At 33.4% G+C, this 19,880-nt stretch overlaps 2 protein-coding genes and 1 long non-coding RNA gene across 4 annotated transcripts; 1 reads left to right on the forward strand and 2 right to left on the reverse strand.

The window, feature by feature from the left end:
- Nucleotides 1-160: 160 nt before the first annotated feature.
- Nucleotides 161-5,177, reverse strand: LOC116022246 (golgin subfamily A member 6-like protein 22). Of its 2 annotated transcripts, XM_031262874.1 has the most exons (9): nt 4,995-5,176; nt 3,314-4,765; nt 2,757-2,875; nt 2,221-2,263; nt 1,658-2,139; nt 1,250-1,556; nt 861-1,023; nt 659-758; nt 161-545 (listed from the first exon to the last, which is right to left on the reverse strand). In XM_031262874.1, the coding sequence occupies exons 2-9, from the start codon at nt 4,478-4,480 to the stop codon at nt 428-430; spliced, it is 2,499 nt and encodes an 832-aa protein (XP_031118734.1). In that variant the 5' UTR covers nt 4,481-4,765; nt 4,995-5,176; the 3' UTR covers nt 161-427. The 2 variants fall into 2 exon arrangements, with proteins under 2 accessions (XP_031118734.1, XP_031118733.1); XM_031262873.1 differs by having other exon boundaries at nt 1,658-2,263; nt 4,995-5,177.
- A 9,351-nt stretch (nt 5,178-14,528) lies between these two features.
- LOC116022733 lies at nt 14,529-17,417 on the forward strand. The gene is made up of 2 exons (XR_004099280.1): nt 14,529-14,717; nt 17,151-17,417. It is a non-coding gene; the product is annotated as an uncharacterized LOC116022733 (long non-coding RNA).
- Nucleotides 15,537-16,310, reverse strand: LOC116022731 (histone H2B). Its single transcript, XM_031263582.1, has one exon. The coding sequence runs from the start codon at nt 16,226-16,228 to the stop codon at nt 15,785-15,787; it is 444 nt and encodes a 147-aa protein (XP_031119442.1). The 5' UTR covers nt 16,229-16,310; the 3' UTR covers nt 15,537-15,784.
- Nucleotides 17,418-19,880: the final 2,463 nt, after the last annotated feature.

A 19,880-nucleotide genomic window follows, 5' to 3' on the forward strand; every position in this document is an offset into this window, starting at 1 on the left:
GTGGTTGACCGAAAATAAAAAAAAAAGAAGTAGGATTTTACTGTTTGATTTATTTTTCAATATAATTAAACTTTGAATTAAAATCCATTGTAATACTGAATTCTGCGAGATCTCCAATCAAAGTACCAAAAGAATGAAGGATTATTAATAATAACACATATTTCAAGCAATGACAAAGAATTGATCTTTTATTTACGAACGAATTAGGAAGCAAAAGGGGCCACTTGTTTTTCCAACTATACAAATGCAAAGCATTCTGCAAATAATCAGAAGAACATCGGCAAAGTAAATACTCTACACTACATTCTGAGGAGCACACCATAGCAGTGAATATATAAGATAACACTGACTGTCGTTACTCCCCACCCTTAACATTCTTATCAACTTATAATATATATATATATTTTTGGATTTCAGTCATCACTCTCTACAGTATGGAGTAAGCTCGGATCACCTCAACAATGGGTGCCCGGCACAGTGGACACTTCCCTCCGGTTCGGACCAATTCATTTGCACATTTTGAACAGGTGCACATGTGTCCGCATCTGCAAATCACAAAATAATCAGTTCCTCCTCTCGTTAACTCAATAATTGATACAAGCAGAATATTTTCTTCTTTTTTGTTTTTCAAAGCATGCTAATAAGTTGGGTAAGATACCTGTACAGCAGGGAATCGATTTGGTTATCACAACAAACACAGCAGGTACCCTTACTCACGTGGCCCCATTTAGACCCATCCACGGAGGTCTCTGCAACCCCTGACAACATATTTGAGTCAGCTAACCCAATTTAAACAAGTAGGGTGAAACCTTGACCAGCTGATCAATTCAATTACACTGCACATGAAATGGGAGACAAACCTTGACCAGCTGATCGATTCAAAGCTGCTGAAACTTCCTGCTTGACAGAGCGCTGCAACTCCAGCTGCATATCCATGCAGGCTTCCAGCATCCTCTGCATATGGTTCATACCTTGCTGTAATCTGGCCATGTCTGTTCTCAGATCGTTTATCATCTCCCACTCCTGCTCCATAAAAGAATGCATATGGTCATCAATTCAAACTAGCAAACGAAATGCATAGATATCAATAGTTCGCTAGTACTAGCAGGCCATAATATCAAACTTAAACACTTTAGAAGAAAGAGGAGATAACTAAGCGACCTTTTAAGATACAACACATACAGATCATCAGTACATCACTGATTTATATAACAGAACATAGTGCTGAAAGCCTGACATGTGAGCTTACTAGTTCAGAGCGATGGACACTATGACGAGACCAGCCAGAGTGATGCAAATCCTGATGCCAAAGCGGTTGTGGTGGAGGCACTGGAGGAGACGGCAGTACAAGTGAAGGTCTGACAACACCATCACGCTGATCCTCATTTTGTTCATCGTTCTGCTGATCCTGATCCCTATCCGGTGATGTGGGGATAGGCAAGTTTCTATGCAGATCCCAGTCAATGGGCGCACGGCTTTGCCTTTCTACGTATGATTGAATTAATTGATCCAAACTCTCCCGGAAGCCACTTCGAAGAAGATTGGAAACACTCCTCCTGCAATAAACAGAAATTTCAACAAATACTATAGAGAATAGAAATAGTCAGAACCATAGAGTGAAAACTAAGCTATCAAATAAAAAGATTTTTTTTTTGACCTGCTTAGAAGTTCCCGGAGTTCCATGCTGTACACATTATCGTCCTCAGGGGGGTGAAATCTATTAAATCTCCGAACTGGAACAGATCGCCGCATTCTAGGCGGATCAGAAGGCCCCACTGACCAATTCTCCACGGCTTCTCGTGAACCATCCTCACGCCAAACTTCTTCAGTTTCACGCACAGGTTGTTCATCTGTAACTGCATCCCCTGCTGTTTCAAGGGGCTGAGTAGTTACTGAATTAACTTGCCAGTTTCTACTTGTGTTTTCAGCAGTTTCATCAGAAGTTGAATTCCCTTGATTTCCTGCCTCAGCTTCAGCAACCGGCACTACCCGATCTGTTCCCTGATTGTGAGGGATCTGCTGACTCGTACTTTGATCAGCTGTGCTAACATTGAAGCTCTCTCTGTGTTCAAGCAACTGATGAGCGTTACCTTCCTGATCCCTCATCTGTGGCTGCTCAAGATTTTCATTTTGAACCTCCTGTGAAGCATTTGCATGAGTCTCGTTATTTCTAGAATCATTGTTCGTATTGTGAGATGAAGATTCAAAGTGGCTGCTTACTTGACCACGAACTATGGTTTCTAACCTGGAGCGGAATCCATCCCTGCTTGAGATGAAAGTTGACCAACTTGATTTAGTACAAAAATAAAAGGAAATCCGGGTAACAAAATTATCCAGAAAATGAATTCGCATGCATGACAGGCAAAGCTATAGTCAAAATTTTACATAATCATAAGCCATACATCCTAAACCATCACATGTTCCAGCAGGTAAATTTTGAGACAAACTCAGCAACTCTTCTTAAATCAAATGATAATTGAATATGAGAACTTTTCAGGTAATTGAATAATTGGCATAGCAAGCATGCAAAAAAATCATCTAATCCTTCAGATGATAATATTTTAAAAAATCATTTTTTTAAGGATCCCCTAATAATGATAAGGGGATAAAACTATCACAGAAAGAACACTTCAAAACCAGGGGGAGGGGAAGAAAGGAAAACCAAACAAAGAACAAAGGTCAATGTGCACAAATATCAACAAGCAAACAAGTAGAACCAGAGCATATGATGCATTGCAAAATGACTTGTCAAATACCTTAATCCAGAAACAGTGTGACGTTGCCTTAGTTGAATGAGTTCACTAGCTGCCACTGAAGGTTGTCTCTCCTCCTCAACAGGCCTTTCATTCCGCAAGAATCTACCTCTGAGTAATGACTGGAAAATAAAATAAAATAAGAAGTATATTTAAAATCATAATGATATCTGTAAGACAAAAAAAGTGAGAGTGCTGCAAAAGACATTCTCAAGCTTTAACTGTGCAAAAGAACTGAACTAAATGGAAACACTATTTTAGGGGCTGTGGAAGTCTTAATATTGTAATGGGATAGCCCTGCCAATAACACAAAAGGGCAAAGAAAGAATGCTGCTTCTCTCATCATTGCATGTCAAATAACAAATCAGGTGCAGTGACTAAAATATCCAATACCACAATTGACATCCAAAATATCATTGGCATAGCCAACTTCCAAGAAAAGAAAGTATTAAAGGCAAGCATGTGAAAAATCAGATAAATTACTCAGAAGGCCAAGTACCATCCCAAAGCAGACAGAGACATCTAGATGAGAACACAAGCATAAATGATATCAAACTAACCTGAATGCGATTGCGGTGAGCAAAGTCCGAAACAGCACGGTGCTCCAACAGTCCTTGTAATTCCCTCTGCCTTTCCCTCTCAATCCTCACAAGTAAATCTATTAGAGCCTGTCTTCCACGCAGTCTCAACATGTCCCTGCGAATATGCTCTGGCTGACCTTCCTCATGGTCAATAACAGACCCTTCGCGAACCCGATCAACTTGAGCACCAACTCCATTGTGTTGTTCTTCCCGACGGCCACCACGTGATCCTCTCTGTTGACTGGTCATTTGCACCCACTCCCTCACAATCCTAACCCTTTCACGCTCAGTTTCCCCAAGCCATTCCCCTCTTTGAACACCATTCCTCTGGGCAACATTAGATGATGGGTCAGTGATACCACTTTCCATCCATCCCCGTACAATTTGCCTCACTCTCTCCCTCTCAACCTCACCTAGATCAGGAGATTGTTCCCGGCTAGAATTGTTATGCTCCCTACTTTCATTTTGTTGTCTAATAGGATCATGAGTCCAATTTCCATAGTCATTCTCACTCTCACTAGCATCCCCCAAACTACCCTGATTATCACTTTCTCTGCTTTCAGACATGTTTAAACTGGAGACATTTGTATTAGAATCCACACTCCTTTGCTGTGTTAGTCTTCCCCTCACTCTCTCTCGGGCACGGTTCAAGCCATGCTCATCCTCCAATTCCCGCCACATTCGAAGGATGCTTGATGCCTGACTGCTTATTCTCTCAACATCACCCTGGTGCCTTGAAGTAGGAGACTGTGATTCTCTCAAGAATGATGAATCAAGCATGGAAACTGTGTGCAAGCCAGCAAGTGCCATCAACTCTGACTCACGATTTCTCCTTTCCATTGTTGTTATCATCTCCTGTGCTTGCCTAGCAGCCCACCTGCTTAAAATCCGCGAGTGGCGCCTCCTGGCTGCAGATGACTCAGCCAGATCATCACCTTCTAAGTCGGACCTCCTCCTCCTCCTGACAAGTTGCTCACCCTCATCATCATCATCCTCGGTGTTCCTAGCAGAACTGCATGACGCATATGACATACATTCATCCAAATGACCACGCATCAGCTCCTCGAGCCCCCTCTCAAATTCAGCACGTGCATTACCAGCCGTGCTCTCGGGCTTCTGTTGAAGCTGTTGCTGAACATCTGCCATTTCTTAAATCGACTATCCCGAAACCTAACACTCAACAAACATCACCACCACTAAATGAACCTAAAAATAGACTACCTTAACTACAGAAGAATTCACATTCCTCCATTACTGAGATGGAGATTTTTCACACGTAACTCCATTGATTAAGAAAATAAAAAAGAAATAAAGGGAAAAACCTAAAGCTAACTGTAAACCTAAACATAATTTAGCATCATCAAATATCATCAAATTACGACAGAAGCGGTGCTTTTTCGATACAATCGAATCACTCGTTGGACACATCACCTGATCAAATTATAAAAAGTAAACAGTAAACCTAAATTTCATCAATACAATCAAATTATCCACAAATTAAAATTGAAAAAAAAAATCCATAAAATCAACACAAATAAGATCCATGAAAAAGGTGAATTACACCGTGAAATTGGAAAAAACAGAGAAATTAACAGAAAAAAAAATCTAGGTCAAAATTGAATATTTACAGAATTGAATGCTGATGAAGCACGAGACGTACCTGTGAAGTGTGTGAATCAAAACCCTAATCTATTTCCTGAAACAATAATATTATCTTTTGTTTATATGCACACAAAAGTCTTATATAAATAGATATAGAAGCAATAGAAGGTAGAGAAATATGGGAAATCGACTGGAAGAGAGAGAACGATGAAGTGAAGGTCTGAATTTATTAACGATGCAGAGAGAGAGAGCGAAGAGTGGAGTTTTTTGCTTTTTATTTTTTTTTTCTTTTTCTTTTTCCTCTTTTACGAAATATAATTTTTTTTATTGGATTTTAAAAGTACCGCGAGTTCTTTTTCTATTTTTTTGTTCGAAAAGAAATATTTAGGAGCGGCGGTCTAATTTTAAAGTTGACACGTCATTATTTACGCTCATATTTATGTTCATAATTCTTGCCTTTTAACAACGTCTCTTTTGTATTTTCTTTTTCTTTTTCAATAAAAATATTTATTGTTTGAGTACTATTAGACCTTGTTATAAGGTAGTATCTATTCATAACTACTTTCTTAACTTACTGAGTAATGCTGACTCTATTACAATGTAGTATATGTTCATAACTACTTTCCCAACTTACTGAACTTCAAAAACAAAAATGTTAAATTTATACATAATATTAAATTTTACTTAGCTTTGCTCATTTTATTTCATATTTACTATCATTAGTCAAATCAATTATGTTTTCGTTTGTTTATTTTTTAGTATTTTTAATAATTATTAAATTTAATAGTTTGTCGAATAATACTTTTTTTTTGAAATAATGTCGAATAATATTTTTAATTTAGTTTCTAAATATATAAATTTTATATACTAATACTAAACTTAATATTATGAAAAATTAAATTAAAAATAACGCTAGTTAAACTTCGTTAATTGAACAATACACATAAAATGAGGCAAATGAAGTATTATTTATTTTCAAAAAATATTTATACTTGTTTAGGGAGTAATACTGTTATCACATGTTTATACTAATTAAATCTTTCTTTCTGTTGTTTAGTGTAGGGGGAGTATCGCTTTCTATACATTTTCTCGTATTATTTTTCTTATTTGATTAGGTTGGTGGTCCAATCATTGAAGCTAAAAATTAATATCCTTCTTGAATCATTATATCACACTACATTATCATGTGAAATTAGTGCTCCCTCCATTCACTTGTTTTTGTAAATTTTATTGTTTTCAGGAGTTAGTTTAGCCACATATCGAATTAACTTTTTATATTGATAAATAAATTTTAAATATTAAAATATCACACCAAAATAATCGCCCGGGCATATAAAAAAATCTAAAGTAATTAATGTAAAACCATATTGATCAAGATATGCAAATAATAGTATAACATGAATATTTGATACTTTTATAAAAAGATATAGTTAATATAAAATCGAATTAGTCGATATGTTAATTGACAACTTTGTCAATATTTTTATGGTATAGTATATTTTCATTCGAAGGATATAACAAAGATATGATAACTTTTAGTCAAATAATACTAATTATTATTATAATTTTCTAAATATCATATATCCTTCGATTTTTTAAAAATAAATTCACTTTAAAAATTCACTTTCAAAATTAATTATGAATGTTACGATATTGTTTTGGAAAGTATTTTCAAGCGAATATTTGATGTGTAATTTAAAGAGGCTCAACATCTTTTACATTCAAATTATTTACTAATATTGTGTAAACAATCTATGTCAACCACTTGATTAGTATGAAAATAATTTAAACAAATTCCATGAGATTTACTTTGAGATTTTTATCTTTAAACAAAAATAGTAGTTAAGGTTCCAAAAAGTCAAAAACAAATGTCAAAATTTAAGTTTACAATAGGATTTTTTTTTTACTTTAATTAATTAAAATTGTTAATGGGTGGATCGAATCTCGGTGGTGGAGACATTGATCCTTCGGGTTGAAATAGGTTGAGATGGTATAAAACATATACTACATTGTAATTGAGTGTTTCAGAACAAAAAATTAAGATTGAGAAGTGTATATATATATTAGCGAAACCAATCTTAGTGAGTTATATATTAGTTTTTATACATGAGGTAGTTGATATTTTATTCTTTAAGATATTGTAATATTGTACGTGATTAGTTATTATAGTGCGTTGATTGTATCGAAAATATTTGTTAAATAATTGATATTTTAAGTGTTGTAATTTTAATAAGTAGACTATATACTCACTCACTTTGAGTAGAGTTTATTCCTACTTCTGTATCCAAACAAGACAATCGAATTATCCTTCCTCTATTCAATTTAGCTTGTGTAAATCTGTCATGAATAATAACATTGTTTTTTTTTTTTTTTCAAATTTCATTAATAATATAAATTGGGAAAATTGAACCTTACTAGTTGTTTTAGTCCATATATAACTTTTTACTATTGCAATATACACCCCTAACTCTTTAAAAGAGTTATAGTTTTAACCCTGAAGTAACAAAACTATAAAATTATATTTTGAAGAATTAGAGGTGTATATTACAACAATAAAAAATTATTGACAAAAACGGCTAGTAAGGAACAACTGATGGACTAAAAATATTTTTTTTTTTGCATATAAAATAAGAAACAATCATTATTACATGGATCATGGTCCACACAACTATGTGGACCATATATATAAAGTACTTTAAAAAAGAAACATAAAGTACTTTTTTTTTTCACCAAAAAAAAGAAATCCCCACCAAAAAAATAAAGTACTTTTTTTTTAAAGAATAAAGTACATTTTTAATATATTAAAAGTACATTATTTAAGTACTGAAAGTATATTATTTTATATATACTATCAAATATTGTACCTTCAGTACAAAAATAATGTACTTTTAGTATATTAAAAATGTACATTATATTCATGGTACACGCAGCTATGTGGATCATGATCCACACAATAATTTACCGGTAACAAATGTGTGTCACAGCTAATATTTTATTATTGTTATTTTTAGTTAAAAGTAAAATGCAATAATAAAAGGTAAAAAGTGGTAAGTTTGAGTCTTGTTATTTGTGAATTGCCATCATGGATATATAGAGGATATGATTGAGATGATATTTCTTGATTTGGGCATGGAGGAAGAGAGGGAAATCAGGCCCTTGTCTTACTCCTATGCCTAATTGGGGAGTGCAATGGGGGCTGTGTCTACCCTAACATGACACATTTCTTGTTGAAACAAATTTCTGTTATCATCTGATTTACACAAAGTTGTAATGGTTGGTGCCACCAGCATATGGTTTGTCAAATTGTGTCTATCTTTTATAAGTCCAAGCAAAGAATTTACCAGTAGTAAGTTCAGTATGTTCACATCTATTCTTCTCCAACTTATTTTATTTACTACTTGTGTATATACTAGTTTTTACAATAGTTTCGTTAAAATAAATTAGTTTAGTTGTCACATACTTCTGTTTCATTTTATTTTTCTCAATTCAGTTGATATATAACCAAAATGTAATCACATTTAAAAAAAAAATTAGAACTTTGAAGCTTTTTTTTTCTCTCTCTTTTCAAACTAAAAAGCGAAGAAGAAACAAAAAATTAAAGAATCTAATGAGAAAATGAAATTTCAACCAAAATTAAAAAATTAAAGAAATGAAGTAAATGAACCCTTACTATCATAACAAGTTCATATTCATTCACTACTTGTGTTAGTCAGCCCGATGTCATAGATCAATGTTATGCAACATCTTATGTTAAAATTATATAGAAGTCATTTATGGTAAGATTTTAAAAAGATATATACAAAAAATGTGTTGGTGTAATCTTATATTGTGTTAACTTAAATATTGTATTTTCTTTAATTTTTTACACTCACAAGTTTTTACTTTTTCAATTTTGTTTTAATTCTTCTTCTTCTTCTTCTTTTTCCTTTCATAAGTGGTTAACACTAATAAATATAATAATATAAAGCTTATTTTCTTCTACACTGTACTTATAATTTTTTTTTCCAACTTTATATTTCTTTTTTTTTTTATTATTAATAATGTTTTGATTATTTCAATCTGATCTATTATATTTTTTTCTCTTTATACTTCTAGAACTTCTTTTATAGATTCATATACATCTATATTTATTTTGATTATATAATTTCACTTTTATTTCTATTTAGTGAGTATTTTTCTATCACACATTATACATATATGTTTGTAACTAGTTAAGTAATATAAAGTGAATGGTGGCAATTATCACCACGTAAGTGGAAGAGATAAGAGGTATCTTAGCATTATTATTAGCCAAGTAACTAAATTACAAGGATGTAATTACAAAACTAAATCTCTAGAGATAGCTAAATATAAGGATAGTGTATGTTGTCCTAAAAGAGGTTGGTTGGGGTCAACTCGATTTGAGTTGTTGTCTAGTTGTCAAAAGTTCCCTCTACCTGCAAACTTGTAAATTGTTATTTATAGCAAAAAAAAATGTCTAATTATATAATTTGTCAATTTACCCTAACAAATTGATGTGATAATAAATAAGTGGTTAAAGTTATAGATTGATGTCACAAACTAACAAAGTTAGGTTGTATGTTGGCTAGGCATGATAATAGCCCATGACTCTCTAGATGCTAAACCTCAATTTGGTCGTATTGTACTGAAAGTGTATTATTTTGTATACTATCAAATAATGTACATTCAGTACACCAACATGGATTAGATCATTATAAACCAAGTGTCACATGTTGCCAGGCCAAACTTGATGTGGGCCATATTCAATGGATTGAATACTCAACAAGTTAATTCATTATGAAGTAAATAAATAAAATATTACGTATTAATAAAAATAATTGTTAACAAAATTAAGTACAACTAATAACATTGTTCATTTTGATGAGATAATTAAACAAAGATTATTCTTTGGTTAATTTATGGGAGCCTTTTTCTCAAAGTCAAGAAAGTATAAATTAAGTAGCAAAAAAAGAGATGTAATAATTGGTTGGAATGGAAGAGATAGCGTCGATTAACACTTGCCATTGGCCTATACTTTAAAATTGTTCCAAATGATGAGCAGTTTCCGACCAAAAAGAAAAGAAAAGAAGCTAAAATATAAATAAATAATATAATGATGCATGTATTGATGTTTAAGTATATAAATTTGTTGATTAAGGTTGTCAGCTTTGCTCACAAGATTGCACTTTTTGTTTTCTAAAATTAATGACACAAGATTTCCTTGCCAGGAGGACATATTCATTTGACAAATAGAAATTATTGTACGATAAAACACTAGATAGTGTCTTCACATCAGTACTATCCAAACCTATAGTGATTGACCCTCGCCCCCTAACCCACCCCTCTCAATAATAATAATAATAATAATAATAATAATAATAATAATAATAATAATAATAGTAGGTGAAATGTTTACATTAAAATTCGTTTGATTTATTAAGATGGAATGTTGAATATAAGAATGTCGATCATATTATAATAAATATATGAATGAAATAATTTGTTTAAAATAATATAATAATTTTACAAAAATGTTTCATCATTATTTATTTATAATAATCAATATTATATGATTATATTCTTGATAATCGATATTTATAAAACTTTCCAAATAAAAAATGAAAATATGTAATTCGTTCTTCAATTTTATTTCAATGTTTTAGATGGATAGTGCCATATTAGTTGATCATCATCTTGTTTACACTCCATATAAATCTATTATAATTATCGTATGGGTATAGGATGGAGTCCCATGGTGGAGGTTAGACTGCGTATATTTTATTTAGACATCATGTGAAGATAACAAAAATATTTTAAATTTACATGTTCTTTTTTTAATACAATTTACTCGCTCTATTACATTGTAGTATCCGTTCATCTATACTTTCAATATCGCCTTCACATATAGGATTAGTAGCAATATGATTTTTTTATCATTTTTTTTTGTGGTTGGAGTTGAAGAAATTGATTTCTTATTATATTAGAAAAATTGTTCAATAATTTGTGAATTTCTAACCTTAATTCACACTTTATAAATAGAATTATAACTATATATTGAGAACTTTCAAATTTCAATATATAGAGTCCAATTATATATAACTTGACTTTAAATTAGTCAAATTTCAATGTGACTAGCAACCAGAATAATAACACAGATTATTTTCTGCTATGATGAGATTTCACGTCTATCATTAATATGGTGAGATTTCACGTCTATTATTGATATAGTGCGATTTTACGTCTATCGATACATACAACCCTACCTAGCATTTCTCTGAGTCAATTTGATGAATATAATTGATGAAGCTAGCTAGTTAGGTGTAGCCAACTATCCATAAACAGTAAAATAATGGAAAGATGAAAAAGAAAAGTAGCAATGCATGCAGGGGATTAGATTGATCGAGATCTATGGTCTCTGTGTCCTTTACCTTGTAGACAAATGCTTTGGGATGGAGAAAGAAAAATAGTGCAGTCATGTTGAGTTGGTCAGATCAAACTCAATTTCTTCACCACCATGGTGGGTGTTGTCCCTGTCCCCCACCATACCATGCACATAATATAATCTTCTAGGGTTTTAGCAAAACTCCATCCCCAAGAAGCCAATAAGAAGATGGTTATTTCATGTGGAAACAATTACGTACCATAATTATTGATCTACCTTGCATGGAGGGATATGATATATATAAAGATATGTGAAGAGTCATGCAAGATCAGGATCCAATGTTGTTGATAAGAGTTTTCAAGAAGACGAGGGGGTCCGTCCATGCATTTCATATATGCTATTGAAACATTTTAGCAGGTAGCAAATGTCAAGTACCAAGAGAAAGAATATGATGCTGCATGTTATCTCTAATCTATTGGTTAGAAGGGGGGTTTTCGGCTAGCGGCTCAAATAATATATCAAATTTAAGTGTATAGTATTTATTTGTGCAGAACTATAATGTGACATACTTGATAGATGGTGTTTGCACTTTTAGTGGTTTAGAGTATGATACTATTAGCCTAATATATTGGTTAGAAGGAAATTTTTTATTAGCTAGTGGTTCAAGACTTCAAGTAATATCAAATTAGTGTGCTGTGTCTGTGAGAGAGAGAGAGATAATGATGTTGGCACTTTTAGTGGTTCAGTAGAATAATACTATTAGCATGATATATTGGTTAGAAGGAGATTTTTCGGATAGCGGGTCAAGTAATATCAAATCCAAATGTATAGTATTGATTTGTGAAGAAATATAATGTGACAATTTATAAAATGTTTTTCATCAAATTTTAGGAATTTCAATTCCATAAAATTTATTTTCATGCGAAACAAATGCCCCGTGTAGTAATATAGTGTCATTTTCACAACAAATAGTAAATAACAATGGCAAGAATTGATAAAAGAGGAAATAATATCCATTTTTTTAGTACTACTGATTATGTTATAATGTAATATATGTTCACAACTATTTTTTCAACTTATCAAAGCACAAAAAGTAAATATTATCGTCAATGACGTCCTTATAGTCTAGTGGCACGAAGTGACTCTCCCAAATAAAAGGTCATGAGTTTGAGCCTCAGTGTGAGGGTAGTATATTTGAATAGAAATCGATTCTACATTGTAATTGAGTCAATTGTACTAAAAAAGAATTAATAATATCATCACTGAGTCTCGAACACATATAACCATCCATATAAAAGAGTTACTTTGTCCCACTGGACCACAAAATCATTGGTATAATATATCTATCTTATTTTTCATTTTAAAGAATTCTACAGTGCGTAACTACGTACCTTAATTATATCACCAATATAATTAATTGTATTCGTCAAAGTTATGCTCTCCTTCTATTATATCACTAACAAAACACATTATATAATATAGCTTCACCACTAAGTATACAATACTACTATAAATACAATAACTAAAAATTATATATTATATTTTAATTTTATTTATCATAAAGGCAAAAGAATTACTCCGTAATATTTTTTTTTGAAAAATTTGTGGGGTTGATTTAGATCCCAAGAAAGCGTAAAGTACAATTGTGTAAATCCAAATTTTATATGTTAATTTCACGTGAATGGGACATGTTACGTGTGTTCCCCTTGGGACGCACTGCTCAATTTGTTTTTCCTCGTCTTTTTCCATCAAATTATTTGGTGTACGTTTCTTCAAAGTTCAAGCACCTAACTAATCTAATCAAAACCATGCCCTATCATACAATCTCACCATCATCTTCATTTTCCCACTCATCAAACAATGATATGATGATGAACGCACAAGATATTGATGAGGCGTAACGTTGCTTTTCAAAACAATCAAAACCATAAAAAAGTGGGTAAGATCAACGTGATAAAAGGTAATAAGAGACGCTGACAAGATAAAATTTTACAAAAAAAAAAATTAAAAAATAATTGTATAGAATCCATGTAGCAATTGTTTTTTTTTTTAGTACTACTGACTTTGTTATAATGTAGTATCTGTTCATAGCTACTTTCTCAATCTATTAAAGCACAAAGAGTCAACAGTCGTCTCTAATGAGGCTCGAACCCACTCTCTTCCACATGAGAGTGTAAACCAAATGCTAGTATAGAATCCATGTAGCAATTGTTGATAATGCTGGGCAGCAAAAGTGGAGCATACCAAATGAAACCATCCATCTATTTTTTTGTAACCTGTAGTATTTCTTTGGATTTATTCTCATGGTCAGATCTGTTTATAGAATTTGTGAATTTGTGGTAAGGATCTGTTTATAGAATTTGCTTGGTTGTGTAATGAAGTTGTAGTAGTGGCATGCCAATCTCTAGTGTCACCCGGTTGCACCACATGTGGAAGGGGGTGATTCGAGTCTCAATGGAGGCGCTGTTGTCTCTTTGTGCTTTAGTAGGTTGAGAAAGTAGTTATGAAAATAGTGAGATAATGATTGTATAGTCTTGATCTTATGATGATATTTAATGGGTAATTACATAGAAATTAATTTGCTTTTCATTTGAGTCTTAATTATTTATTGATGGACTTACAGTATTGATAAAATTAATATTCTGTATTGTAAATATAAATTTAATTTTTTAAAAATAAATTCCTTGGTTCAAATTTCATCCCAGTTCAGAATTAGCATAATTGTTAAAAAAAAATTGTGTAAGTTAGAGTGTACTAAAAAAATTACTTGATTCGCCTGGTAAAATGAACCATGATCGTACTAAAAAAATCTACACTTCGTTAATCCAAAACAATCTAATTATTATACCAAATTGTTATACCAAGGATCATGGTTCATATTGCATTATGAGCCCTGATACGAAAATTCAGTACCTTCAGTTAACACATTATGTACATGTAAACAAATAACTTGATAATTGTTAACACATAATATGATAGCTACAGGTACAGAATGTGTCAATTACATATACAGAATCTAAATATTATTTTTGGATCAGAATCTACAATGCAAGGTAGACCATAGTTGATGATACCCGTATAATTTGCCTTATTACATAGGCAGGCCCATTAGCCATTGTCATTTCATAACGATCTATTTATTGCACTCCGGCCCACGCATGCAACATGAGTCTAGGCCTAAAATTTTCCACTAATCAGAACAACCAAACGTCAATCATGCAACAGTGCAACACCACTGATCAACTAGCCCTCTTGTAATGGTGAAAAGCCTGATAACAAGGACCAAAATCAAGCCCAATAAGATTTCATGGCGGAATTGAAGCAGAACTCATGTGCCGCTGACGAGCAACACAACGAATCTGCGCCTCGTAATTCATGTGTCGCCTCCTCCTTCCCAAGGTCCGCTTTTCACTCCTTTTTTTCTCTTGTTATGATGTAACTAGTGTTCTACGACTGGATCTGCTTCGGAATTTTAACGTCTTTGATTTTCGTTTACTTTTGAATTTGGATCCGGATTTTGATGTGCTTTTTTGAATCTGTTGTGTTTATGAAAATTTGATCGGTTAAAGGTTAGTTGGTTGTCAATAATTGGAATTTTGAAAAATATGTATGGCGTTGTTGTTTGGACTTAATTTGCAATTCTTACATAGAGTAGTATTCTCCATTTCTCTGGATGAAGAAAGAAGTCCCTCTTACATTCTATCTAGTTTTGGATTTTGCCATTCATCCTTTGATATTGGATAATACTCCATCGATCATCGTATCATTTGGCAAAAAGTTGATTATATAAGGTCCTAGTAACATCACTTCATGCTACTTTATTTGGGAATTGAATTGCAATGGTTACTGAAAATTGGAGTATAAATTGTAGTGCTTTCTCCATTCATCTTCATTTTGAATCTTGCTGAAGTTTATTTCTTCCACTCCAACTACTTCTGCAGCAGTTTATATGGTAATGACCTATGCCCCAAATGGAGTTGGATGGAGAGATTTTAGAACAGATAAAAGTTGGAATACAAAACACTTAGCCCTGCGCCCCTGCCTCTATTTGTTGGCTTAAGTTATGGTTTCAGAGTTTGAAACAACTGAGCAAAGATTGGTATCTTTCTCAGCTTCAATCACTGTTTGGTATTCTTGATTGAATTGTATATAAAAACAAGAATCAGACCTCTTGGAAGGTTAACTTTTGATGTTGGGAAAGTCTGAAGGATAAGAATAGACAGTAACAAGCAGAATTTATTGGAGCTGTTCCTAGGATTCGCTCATCTGCTACCAGAGATGGTTGTCGAAATTTCGTGACAGAAAGAGCAAACAAAGCATGACTTAAAATGCAAAGAAACACTGATTCAATAGGGTTCCATACAATAGACTACAGTCCATAACAGAGATAAATCGAAAGCGACTTTATATCTACAACAAAACCTAATTGAAACCAGGCACAACTGGAAACCCTAATTTTCAAGATCCTAAGAGCTGGTGAATTTGGTGACAGCCTTGGTGCCTTCAGAGACGGCGTGCTTGGCAAGCTCTCCAGGGAGGACAAGTCTCACGGCGGTCTGAATCTCCCGGGAAGTGATGGTCGGCTTCTTGTTGTACCGAGCCAAACGAGAGGCCTCCTGGGCGAGCTTCTCGAAGATGTCGTTGATGAAGCTGTTCATGATGCCCATGGCCTTGCTGGAGATACCGATGTCCGGATGAACCTGCTTCAGCACCTTGAAGATGTAGATCTTGTAGGTCTCAGTCGACTTCTTCGTCCTCTTCTTCTTCTTGTCTCCGGCCGCCGCTGCGCCGTCCTTTGGGAGCTTCTTGCCGGCCTTCGGCTTCTTCTCCGCTGGAGCCTTCTCGGCTGCGGCAGCCTTCTCCGCCGCGGGCTTCTTCTCAGCCGGCTTCTTCTCCGCCTTTGGGGCCATTGGTTTTTGGGCAAGAGAGAGAGAGAGAGAGAGAGAGAGATTGAGAGTTAGATAAAGTGAATCTGACTCTGCGTACAAGTGCGATGAAAATAAATGTAACGGGGGGTTGGGTTATATAGTGGTTAGGGTCTCTCCCTTGATTGGTCAATCTAATGCGCCGCGGATCCTGAATGTAAGCCGTCGATGGTTTCACTAATCAAGGGCGGATATTAGATGAAAATGAAACGGACTAACTTTCAGTGGCAAATTTGAAATTCGGAATTCGATATCCCTTGAAATTTTTGGGAGCATTGAACTTTTGGCGGTAATTTAAAAGTGTGGAGCCAAATGGCCCGTAAGATGGTCCATCTTTGGATTCCCATCGCGGGCCGACATAATGCAAGAAAACAAATGGGCTTACTAGAGTAAAATAATAGCAAAGGTTTTTTTTTTTTTTTGGAATAAGGTTTATCACTTATCAAAATTCAAGTAGAAAAGTTTCAATTCATTATGTGGCTATGATATTTTTACTTATTCATGTGTTCAATGATTCTTAAATAAAGTGAAAGTTATTTTAATATTTACTTCATAATATGACATAATTAGTCATGACAATGGAGTGAGACAAGAGCAAGGAATATGGTCCCCATCCCTATCCTTGCCTAGGCTTGTGCAAAATCTGGCCGATAGAATGTACAAGTTTAGTTTAATACAACACATACCGTGTTTTTTCTAACATACTAATCTTGGGTGTGTTTTGTTAATAGTGTATGTTGATGACATAATAATCATAGGTAGTGAACTAGTGATGCATGAGAAATTGAGTGTCTCGAGCCTTTTTCTCAAAGAGAAGTTTCATACAAAGGATTTTGCAGTCTTGAAGTTGAAGTACTTCTTGGGTGTTGGAGTTGCCCGCTCTAATAAGGGTATAGTTCTTTCGCAGGAGAAGTACGCATTGGATCTTTTGAAAGATATTGGGTTGCAAGGGTTAGAGCCTTGTGAAATGCATATGGATCAGAGTGTTAAGCTCATTGCTTGTGAAAGGGAGCCCCTCAAAAATCCATGAAGGTATAGGAGGTTAGTGAGAAAGCTGAATTATCTCATTATTATTCCCGCCAGACATCGCTTCCTCAGTAAGTGTGGTGAGTTAATTAGTTCATGGAGGTTCCTATGTAGATTCATTGGGACGTAGCCGTTTGGGTTGTGAAAATATCTAAAGAGAGCTCTCGGGAATGGGATCTTATATTCTAGTCGGCTATGAAAGTTGAGGCATTTTTTTATGCTAATTGGGCTAGATAATCGAGTGATAGAAAGTCCACAACAGGGTATTGCGTGTTCATGGGCGGTAATTTGATCTCGTGAAAGAGTAAAAAGCAGAGTATGTTGGCATATTCAAAGTGTAGAGTCTGAGTACAGGACAATGGTGCATGTAGTGTGTGAGATGGCCTGGATACATAATATATCCTTGAGGAGATTGGGTATAAAGCGGTGACGTTATGGTGTGATAATCAAGCTACTATACAAATCTCAATCAATCTTGTTTTTCATGAGCGGACTATGATGCATGGACAGTATTCAACAAGGAGGTGGATTGTCACTTTGTGTTGGACAGTATTTAACAAGGATGGCTCTCTATGATGCATGTTCGAAGTGGCGATCATCTAGCAAATATGTTTATGAATGGGTTTAGTAGAGACACAGTGGAGCATATTATATTTGTAACAAGCTGAGTATTGTCAATATCTATGAACCAACTTGAAGGGGAGTGTTAAAATAATTAAAAGTGAGTGGTTAGAGGGTTTCTCCTTGCTTTTCTTTTAATTTTTGAATTATGTGGATGAGCTTTCTCCATGGTTGTATATATATATATAGATTGTACATGCTTAGTTTAATACAACACAAAAATACAGTTCCATAATTCTCTTAGTTGACATATAATTGTTTATTGCTGATTTGCAATCCCTAAATGGATCATTAGCAATTTAGAAGTCCTAAGCCCCTATTTTTACAATTTTTGCTTTTTGTATATAATTTCTCTATTCTCATCTCTTAATTCTTATTATTTGTTATATTGCCTACTATAATTAAATACACATCTTTATATATGAAAAGTATTGGTGTACCTGGACCATGGTAGTCAACTTCCAAGTTTCAAGTGAGAGACCTTGTGGAGTGGAAGTTGATGTTGTAGAGAGAAATACATCTCAATGGCAAACTATGCCTCTCTTCCTATTTGTAGAGTGTCAGGAGTTTAGAAAGTTTGTTTCTATAGCATGTCATAGGTCTAAAGTCCCATATAGATAAAATGTTAGTAGTGACATTTACCAAATATATTATGATAAGAGGCTTAATTTGAAGAAACCTTTTAAGTTACACTCAAAAGATTAGCATTACAAATGTCCAACAGATTAGTTTTATGTGCATATAATTGCACATTTCATAAATGATTAGTGGAAACTTCAAAAAAATTGTTCCCTTTGTCCTTGTTTCCTCACATAAGGGGGAATACATTGCTAAAGCCTTGGAGAGTTGCTTGCTTGAGTGGGTGTTAAGAATGTAAGGTTTCCTTGTCACTATTGACAATGTATATAGTAGTGGTACTACAGAGATTCTTCAATTAGAAATTATTGTCTTGGTGGGTATCTTTTGTTAAATGTAAGTATGTGCATATGAGATGCATTGCACATACATTTGATTTTATTGTGCAATATGGTTTGAAAGAGGCTAACACTTCTAAAGAAGGTTAGAGAGGTTGTTAGGTATGTGAGAAACTTACATTCTAGGCTTGAGAAATTCACAGATATTTATGAATTGATAAGAGTTGAAGTTAAATGTGCTTCGAGTCTAGATGTGTCATTGTGTTGACTAGATGGAATTTCACTTATTTGATGCTTTACACTGCACTCACCCATCAAAAGGCATTTGAAGCCTCTAGAAAAATGACGGTTCCTTAATTTTTGATTTAGGTGAAAAATGTAATTAATTTATTGATTGGGCATTATGTGAAAAGTTGGGTGAGTCTCTTAAAATGTTTTTATGAAATGATAGTTAGAATTTTTAGTTCTCTAAATCAGCTTCTTCTTTTTTTTCTAAATTGTTCTATTGTAAAAAAATATATAATTTATAATTTTCAAACTTTGAATTTATTCATTGCATCGCCCGTGCATTTGCAATGAGGAGATGTCTACTGCGCTCAATTAGTGAAGTAATGTTATGAATATATACTACTCCACTACTCAATGTTAATTATATCTAATTATATGGAAGAGATTTCGAACGTTATATGTAGTCTTTACTAGTTACGATGTAGTATAATAATATCAAATATTCAAAGTTTACGTTAAGCGTTTTTTTATCTAGAGATATTATAACCCATATGCCTTAATTAAAAGGAAGAGACAAAACACTTTTAATTTCAAACACAAAATAATTTGCAAATTCAATATATTAGTTATATATATGGTTTTATAAATGCTATTATTTTTTTACTCCGTATATCTTAAAGTAGTTTTAGTTACTCTCTCATATTACAATAATCATTAATTATATCTTAAATTTTGTATATACTGTAATTATATATGCCACTCTTACTTTCATTTATGATATGAGAAACTACAGCATGTGTAAATTTTAAGATAGAATTAAGGTTGTTGTGACATTGAATAGTACGAGA

This window comes from Ipomoea triloba, chromosome 6 (assembly GCF_003576645.1).
Source record: "Ipomoea triloba cultivar NCNSP0323 chromosome 6, ASM357664v1".
Classification (NCBI taxonomy): domain Eukaryota; kingdom Viridiplantae; phylum Streptophyta; class Magnoliopsida; order Solanales; family Convolvulaceae; genus Ipomoea; species Ipomoea triloba.

Coding starts and splice junctions, on each gene's coding strand:
- LOC116022246 (XM_031262873.1), bottom strand. CDS start 4,480: ATGGCAGATGTTCAGCAACAGCTTCAACAGAAGCCCGAGAGCACGGCT. Junction 2,264..2,756: donor CACACTGTTTCTGGATTAAG/GTATTTGACAAG, acceptor CATCTCAAGCAG/GGATGGATTCCGCTCCAGGT. Junction 1,557..1,657: donor CTCCGGGAACTTCTAAGCAG/GTCAAAAAAAAA, acceptor TGTTTATTGCAG/GAGGAGTGTTTCCAATCTTC.
- LOC116022731 (XM_031263582.1), bottom strand. CDS start 16,228: ATGGCCCCAAAGGCGGAGAAGAAGCCGGCTGAGAAGAAGCCCGCGGCG.